The sequence below is a fragment of the Limulus polyphemus genome, unplaced genomic scaffold (genome assembly GCF_000517525.1).
Source record: "Limulus polyphemus unplaced genomic scaffold, Limulus_polyphemus-2.1.2 Scaffold9004, whole genome shotgun sequence".
In the NCBI taxonomy this organism is placed as follows: Eukaryota; Metazoa; Arthropoda; class Merostomata; order Xiphosura; family Limulidae; genus Limulus; species Limulus polyphemus.
The window spans coordinates 1-9,493 of record NW_013674614.1 but is presented as its reverse complement, the minus strand read 5'-3'; the positions used below and the strand labels follow the sequence as shown (position 1 = coordinate 9,493).

The 9,493-nt window shown below is 30.8% G+C and overlaps 1 protein-coding gene across 1 annotated transcript in view; it reads right to left on the bottom strand.

The window, feature by feature from the left end:
- The window catches only part of LOC106475690 (dystrobrevin beta-like), a gene marked incomplete at its 5' end in the record, with an annotated part of 23,076 nt that extends 15,014 nt beyond the window's left edge, over window positions 1-8,062 (bottom strand). The window contains 3 exons of the mRNA XM_022379746.1: window positions 1,076-1,178; window positions 2,726-2,818; window positions 7,935-8,062. Coding sequence (XP_022235454.1) covers window positions 1,076-1,178; window positions 2,726-2,818; window positions 7,935-8,062 — 324 coding nt within the window. The remainder of the gene's footprint in view (window positions 1-1,075; window positions 1,179-2,725; window positions 2,819-7,934) is intronic.
- Between the last annotated feature and the right edge of the window lie 1,431 nt (window positions 8,063-9,493).

Sequence of the window (9,493 nt, the reverse complement as noted above, 5' to 3'; positions counted from 1 at the left end):
CTGAAATAGTAGAAACTTCTAATTTTATTTTATACACAAAAAAGTTGAATACAATCTTAATAACTGGAATTAAACTGACTAGAATTGAGAAATAAGTAGTTAACGGTGTAGAATGTATGGACTGTAATACTATCTATAAGAGGGGAGACTGGTAGGAATTTAAGTACTGAAATAGTAGAAACTTCTAATTTTATTTTATACACAAAAAAGTTGAATACAATCTTAAAAACTGGAATTAAACTGACTAGAATTGAGAAATAAGTAGTTAACGGTGTAGAATGTACGGACTGTAATACTATCTATAAGAGGGGAGACTGGGAGGAATTTAAGTACTAAAATAGTAGAACATGGACATGCTCTGCCACATGTTTACCAACATTTTACAGATCTGGAACATTATAGTGAAAATAAGATTGTTAAATCTATTTATCAAGAATCTAATGTTAATAAATGTAAAATAAATACAGACCAATAATAAATAAAATACAAGGAGTATGGTTTATACTTATGACAATCTCAAGGTTATATTTTCAATGTCATGTTTAGTTGTGATAAGTACCTGATGATGCCACGTTAACAGTGGTGAAACATTGTTTTTAAATTATATTTTTGGTATCATGTTTTAGCCGTTTTCTGAATTTTTAAAATCTTGTATTGTGTGGTATACTTCCAGCATCTATATTTGGATGATAAGATGATGTCCTCTTTTCTATACATTTTGATTAGTTGAATGAAATTGCTGCAGATAAACAAGGCCGACTAATTCAAGCTAACCACAAAAAGAGTTAGTTTTTTCACACAAGGTCCTCAAACAGAAAACACAATAGAAAATGTTATATCTTTAATAATTGGAAAGAAACGCTGTCCAGTCTCATCAACCACAGAAATATTGCCCTCTGCTCATCATGCTTACCACTAGTACTAGTAAATAGGTTAATTTAGTTATCTTACAAGTAAAGGAATTAGGTTTCAGCTTGGTAGGGTCTAAGTTATAAAACTATTTAGTCACTAATAAACACATCATACTCCACTGCTTGATAGTTTTTAAATAACAAATTTTATGTGTAGCACTTACAGCAACCTGGGTACCAGCTAGACGAGCAGCGTATCTGGCTATAAGTCGATGTTCATCATCAACTCGAGAAGATTCCAGACTTAGAGTTTGTTGTTGTAATGGGCTGAAAAACAACAACAAAACCTATTGAAAAATAAGGTTGTAACTTTAAATACGACAATGTAGAGGCTGGAAACTTGTAATTTAAAACAGAAGTTACTGAATCAGGGGTTGATTTTTTTCTGGGGGGGATACAGTACATACAATATATTTATTCCCAAATACCTAACATCTTTTAAGTGTCAACAAACTAACCTAAGTAACACTAATCAGTCCAGATGTATAATATTGATTTTTTTCTGGGGGGGATACAGTACATACAATATATTTATTCCCAAATACCTAACATCTTTTAAGTGTCAACAAACTAACCTAAGTGAAACTTCTCAGTCCAGATGTATAATATTGATTTCTTTCTGGGGGGGATACAGTACATACAATATATTTATTCCCAAATATCTAACATCTTTTAAGTGTCAACAAACTTCTCAGTCCAGATGTATAATATTGATTTTTTTCTGGGGGGGATACAGTACATACAATACATTTATTCCCGAATATCTAACATCTTTTAAGTGTCAACAGACTTCTCAGTCCAGATGTATAATATCTTTGGGAGCCTTGAGCCAATCAATGTACCATTTCTGTAGAGGGCCAGATTTAATTCACAAGGAATACTTATCATTCTTTTAAAATTACTGGGAAAATGAAATACCTGTACATATGTTTGGCTGCTAACTTAATTACATAACTAAAAGACCAAGTGCATGCCTTGCTATATATGTATCATTTATAAATTGTTATTGCTCTGTCAAAAAAAATAACAAGACTAAATATTGAATTACTTTTCATCAAAATGATCATTTAAATAGTTTAAATTTTTATCTACTGTACTTATTGAGATTTTACATATTTTAATACATTAAGCTCGTAACACATCAATCGTAACCAAATTCAATGCTCTTAAATGAGTGGATAAAATCATCACATTGGATAAAACAGTAGCACGCACACACACACTCAACTACTGTTTTGTATATTGAAACATCTTTGATATGCATTATCTTGGTTGTAGATTCACATCAGACAATGGCAGAGGACTAGAAACAGTTAACGAAACTTTATATGATGTTAAAATAACAAGTGCCGAATATGTTGGTAAAAAAATTTCTGTTTAGTAATATATTGGCTCAAACACTTAATGTATGCTTTTATTTACAGATTATCAGGCACTGTTCACCTTCGAATATGCTTGTGTCATCTACCCTATTTTAAGTATTGTTTAAGATAACACATCATAAACAGTAACTTCAGTTTCTCTGAGTGTGGACATTGGAACAAATTCTGAATTACAAAATCGTAAGAAGAAAGTGGAAGATGTATAGAACTAATGATTTATTGAATGTGTTGTGTACGTAAAAATTCTCTCAGGCTCAAAAAAAAAGCTACAGAATCACTGTGCAAAAACACTAAAGAATCACCAGTTAATGTTAACTTCTAAATAAAACAATTACTTAATTAGTAAACAAAAAGAATACATCGAAATCTAAATTCCCAAGTATTAATTAGTGGTATTACTTGACGAAAAGATTGCAAAAAAAAATTACTGACCTTTTACTAACTGATCGACTATCCAAGGATGAGAGATCAAAAGAATTATTCCTGTCAAATAATCCATTGTGGCTTGGTACAGGTGAAGGTGGCCTACAGAGGATAACATCCAGGTTCAGTTACACATCAGACTTTTGTTAAAAAAATCCTCACATTATATCCTCGTATCTCAAACAAAGAGGAGAACTTTAGAACATGTGGTGTGAAAGTTTAAACCTTTCTGGTGACACTGACATTTCTTGATATTTTATTTTTCATCACACAGTGGAAATACTTAACCATGAATTTGGGTAAAAACTTATTAAATAGTGTTTAGTTTTGGGGTTTTAGAAAGTTCATTTGTTTTTGATTTTCTTTTTTCTATCATCTTTTACATTGTGAAATTTCCAAACTTTTTTTTGGGCATTGTTGTGAAAAAACAACAAACAAATACTCTTTAATTTTGTCATACAAGTTGAATAATTTTAACTGTTGACCAGGAAGTTCCATTTTATACATATAACCAGTTTCAGTGGAAGTTATATTCATAAAAATAAATCTTTTGACACTTTCTTTTGCTGAGTGTAGTAGTTAAAAACTGACAAAGATTTATTGGTGACCTACGACACAACATTTCACAATAAAGTAAGGTCAGGAACTTAACACTTTCTTTGCTAACAATATTCAGGGTTAAAATATACTTATATCTAGTTAATATTATTTCTTTTTGATAAATAATATGTTCTTTTACTTATCTACATTGTTTGAATACAATAAACTTAACACTAACATTCAATAAATTAGGATTCAGTTCACATCTGAGTCATCACAATATTGTACCATCACCTACAATACTCTATAAACCTTGTAAGGCTTACCTGATGCCTTTTCACAAAAGAAAATGTTCATCACCTTTAAATAAATATCATTAAGCATTAAACAAAATCATTTTCAGGAAAAAATAAATAAATAAAGAATTAAAAAATTTGCTAATCCATAGTTTGTTCCTAAGTTTTCTATACTTTCTGTTACATTCAACTGTTCTTCCCTCAAAGGGACGGGTCTTGTCACTTTTCCACAATCTCTTCACACACCAATTCATTCACTTTTCATCCATATAAATAGTTTCTCAGCTATAACCAATGGTTTTAAACTTTACCTGTGGATATTTTCACATCTTTGTTGTTGTTCAGTTTTATCAAACTTTGATTTGCATACCATCAGCATGTGCACAGTTCCATATATATATACAGTTTAACAATGACTTGTTGTTCAACAAAGTTGGCTTATCTTGTTTAGCTCTAGTTGCCAATTGTTCTGAGTCATTTCATATTCATTACATTAAACTTATTTTGTAAAATCAGACAACTAGCAAACAGATGATGCCTGGAGGGTGTAACCTCCTTCAACTATTTTACAATGGAATAACCAAGAGTGACACGAGTTTCGGACATACCTTAGGAGTGAAGACACCATTCTGATAGTGGGTAGCTGTCTCGATATTAACAGATTTTATGGACAATAAGTATTATTTATTTCCCAACATCAACAGTAAGTTACTTATACCCTATCTCTTCTTAAGGTTATTTTCATTAACAGTATGGATTATTATATTTATTAATAAGTTACTTTATTTTTATTCTTATCATTATAAAAATTGTTAGCTTAATTTTAAATCTATTAGGCTGCTAACCCAATTGTAAGTTTTATCACGGAGTGGTAGTTTATACTTCGACATCAGTTTGAATGAGTGAAACTTCTATAACAGTGCAGATACACATTGTTGGTTAGAATATTTAATATATATCTACTTATATTTTTAATTATTTCTAATTTAATGTTTATTATTTTATTTTAATGATTATTCTGCATTCTTAGCTAAGTATATGGATTTATGACTAACCTAAGATTCATGGACTGACTGAGTTCATGAGATATTATTGGGTTTATGGCCAAAAATACTGTTAACAGCAGGGGTATTTAACTGATAAAAGAATGCATTCTACTAATTTTAAGTAATATAGTTTGAATATTATATTTAATTTGCTACATTTAGTTCTGATCTATTTAAGTAGCTTGCTTTATTTGATCATATGTCAATACGGAGACAATGTAACCTACCTCGTAGCTACAAAGTAACCATCAGTTTCGATACTATAACCTTTCTGTATCTTCACAAAATTTTGTAAACTCTCAGTAAACATTACAAGTCTATTGTACACACAAAATCAATTTTTTTAAATTAAGTACTTTCACTTTCTGAAGATTTGTCCATGAACATATGAAGGCAGTGTGTGTTGACAGCTCTGAGTACAAAGTGATTTTCGTGTTAAGATCAAAAATACTTTTCTTCACCTGAAAAGTTTCTAAAACCTCCTAAATAATAAATATAAAACTTTACATTTTATCCATTATCTTCTGTATCTTAACTGTAATGTATGCGTGTCATTTGACCAACCTTGTAGCCACCATTAAGAAATATGAAATAAATCTATATCACCCTTTCTTTCTTTCAAGAATGACTGTAGATTATAACAGAAAACCACAACTGTTTATCCTAAATAGCTTAAGGCTTATAGCAGTTTATCTGTTTATACTTAATCTTATTGTTTTATTGCCCTTCACATCATGTCTAACTAATAATCCCACCACACAAGTTGTAAATTGCTCATACTCAATGACATGATGCACAAACTGCTCAAGAAGAATTTTTATTTTATTTTTTTCTCTATCTTACCTAATATAACCTAGAATTTTTTTTATTTTTACATTTTAGTTATTTTTACAACTATAAGTACAAAATATACATGAAAAACAAGAAATATAGCAGTTAGTTTGATGTCGTATTTTTTTGCTGTCGGTTTAAGCCTATTTTTATATAATCGTAGATTGAAATTAGCAGTGACCAAGTAGCCAATGGCCTCCCAAAAATACCAATAGGCCCCCTAAAAAGTATCTGCTAGGTAGCCCGTGTTGCCCCTTAAAATCAAAGAGCCATTAAAAGTTTGACTTCGTGTAAACTGATCGAAGCATTTCTTAATTGAGCAGAACTTATGACAAACCATGAATAGATCTTCCCAAATTTATGAACACTCATCAGTCATGTACGATCCACACATTTCGTCACTATGAATGCCCGCGTACTCAGAGTAAATGCTCTTTTATTAATAAGAATGTCATCACTTTGTTCAATATTTAAACTTTTTGTATGCTACAGAATCCTACTTTTTATATATGACACCAAGCCTGCATCAAGGTTCACGCATTTGAAAAATGTGCATAAAAAGATATTTTTTGTCAACACTTGCTAAAAACAGGCAAACTTGTAAGTTGTTTGGAGAATCTACCTTTCTGCATGTACATTATTTGTACACGTTAGGGCAAACACTTTTGAATCCAACTTCGCAGACTACACTAGCCAAAAAAAAACACAATATTACTGTTTTACTAATCATGTTACAATCAGAAATCACAGACTGCTAATAATTACAGCACACAATCAGCCCAATTCTAATTATGTACGTTCCCTTGGCTGTGGTTTCGCTAGATAGTAGATAGGGACAGCGGGAATCTCGTTAATCCATTCATGCGCGTCGCTAATTAGATGACCCTACTGGATATTAATGGGACATTCAAAGCTTCTAACCACTTTGTCATCATACTCTCTCAAGCAACCTCCTCAAACAGTGAGCTAATACACAGTGCAGTACTAATGTGGAGCCACATGACATATTCATCCGATAACTTAAAGGGGAACAAAAGTTACTGTTATAACCATGCTTTAGAGAGAAATTACAGATCATATATGAAATCAAAATCATTTAGCTGGTCTGGAAAAAAATGAAATGGTTTGACTTGTTGGTTTTTTATGAAATATGATTTTACAACAAAATAAATTGAGGTATGTTGATATCTTCAGTTTCCTTTCAATTTATGTAACATCCACTATTTAATTCAGTGATGTTTCTGATAACTGGATTTTTAACTAAAACAAGAGTAATTCATTTAGATGCTGGATCTGAACACCAGGAGACAAACTTTCAAACTGAAGGCAAAATTGAGAATACTCTGTAGAGAAAACAATGTATCATTATAATAGATTAAAACTCTGTCTATCATTATATATGATAAAGTATAAAATGTCAAAGAAAATTATTGTCAATTTGTGAGAGAGAGAGAATGTAACAGATCAGTCAAATTTTCTAGTTTACGACTCCATAAGCAAATAAGATTGAAGACTATACAAACTGCTATAGTAATACATATACTATAATGAGTAATTTACTTAAACTCCATACTTTAGAGAAGGGGGGGGGGAGACTTTGGGAACAAATGCCAAGATTCTCATACTAGGGAAGAGTAAGAAAAAGATTTTTTTTTAAATATTTCCTTTTTAAAATAAAGAACTTAAACCTTATATGATATTAAAATTTGATTCATTAAGTATGTTTGGATGCCAAGTTTATTTGTATACATTGATAAGAAAGCAGCTTAAATAGATTGTGAATGCAACTCTCTAAAAGGTCATGACATGCATACCTTGACCTACCCATTGTGAAAGGGTTAAATAATGGGAAGTCATTAAAGTGTGTGAACGGTAGGCTCTACTAATAAAATTAGAGAAACAGACGAACAAGCTCATGGGAAACAAATCTTTAGGAATTATATTCTTAAGGGATGATAGTTTCTTAGAAAATATAAAATTATGGTTTTTGATGAACAGAAAAGTTTTTAAAAATCAAGAAGTGCGGAGCTGTGAAGAAATTAAAGTTATAGTTGAAAATTACACTGCAGAAAATAACAAGATACCAATTCTAAAACATATTTTAGCAAACAATCATTCAAACAGGGTTAGAATTATTGTCAATTAAGTTTTGAAAGTTTATATGTACAGTACATTGCTTTAAAATCTCCTCGTTAGTCTAGATAGGATTAAAAACGCACAGCTTATAGCTTATGTTTAAACTTAACTTACAGTTTAGTCTATATTTACACACTCTGATAAGCTAAGGATATTCTAACAACATTCTGTAGTTACAGAATGTGTGAAAGATTTAGATATCCACAAAACATTATCATCTTACACAACAATAGTTGAGAATACTTTTAAAAAAAATACTTCAGAAATTATGAAAAATTGGGATGTTTAAAACACTAAATTTTCTATGCTCTGACACAATGTGTTAATAATTGAGATTACGCTTATAAACAGAGCTAATTCCATACTTACACAATATGTGAGAGATTGATTGTAGGCTCTGGCTCATCAGGGAATCTAGGAATTCCATGTTCCTGTCTTTCTGGCACACATCTGAAGGACTTTCTCAGTGAATGACTAAGTTGTTTTGTGGGGGATTTCTGTTAAAAACATTACAATTCTACTATTGTTACTCATTCAAAAAGCTAAGTACAAATTGTATAAGATAATAAAACTTCTCACTATCAAAAGACAGATCCAATACGGTTTAATTTACTGATAAAATTACGGAATACATCTACCTTACAAAAATTTACAAAATACACACACATATTGATATTCTAAATCTCTTTCTTAATAAAAAAGTAATTATTGTTAACAAAAACCAACAACTTCCTTTGCATATACATTTCAGATAATACTAACTTCTCTTTCCAAGTACTTACAACAAATAACAATAATGCACATGTGGATAAATGTATGTAGTTAAATACACGGATAAGCTGACTTCACAAAGCTGAACTTCATAATGACTAATGTATATAGTTAAATACACGGATAAGCTGAACTTCATAATGACTAATGTATATAGTTAAATACATGGATAAGCTGGACTTCACAATGAGTAATGTATGTAGTTAAATACATGGATAAGCTGGACTTCACAATGACTCTAATGTATGTAGTTAAATACACGGATAAGCTGGACTTCACAATGACTCTAATGTATGTAGTTAAATACACGGATAAGCTGGACTTCACAATGACTAATGTATATAGTTAAATACATGAATAAGCTGGACTTCACAATGACTCTAATGTATGTAGTTAAATACATGGATAAGCTGGGCTTCACAATGACTCTAATGAATGTAGTTAAATACACGAATAAGCTGGACTTCACAATGACTAATGTATGTAGTTAAATACACGGATAAGCTGGACTTCATAATGACTAATGTATGTAGTTAAATACAAGAATAAGCTGGACTTCATAATGACTTTCATGTAGGTAGTTAAATACCCGAATAAGCTGGACTTCACAATGACTAATGTATGTAGTTAAATACATGGATAAGCTAGACTTCACAATGACTCTAATGTATGTAGTTAAATACACGGATCAGCTGGACTTCACAATGACTAATGTATGTAGTTAAATACACGGATCAGCTGGACTTCACAATGACTAATGTATGTAGTTAAATACACGGATAAGCTGAACTTCATAATGACTAATGTATGTAGTTAAATACACGGATAAGCTGAACTTCATAATGACTAATGTATATAGTTAAATACACGGATAAGCTGGACTTCACAATGACTAATGTATGTAGTTAAATACACGGATAAGCTAAACTTCACAATGACTCTAATGTATGTAGTTAAATACACGGATAAGCTGGACTTCACAATGACTAATGTATGTAGTTAAAAACATGGATAAGCTGGACTTCATAATGGCTCTAATGTATGTAGTTAAATACACGGATAAGCTGGACTTCACAATGACTCTAATGTATGTAGTTAAATACACGGATAAGCTGGACTTCACAATGACTAATGTATGTAGTTAAATACATGGATAA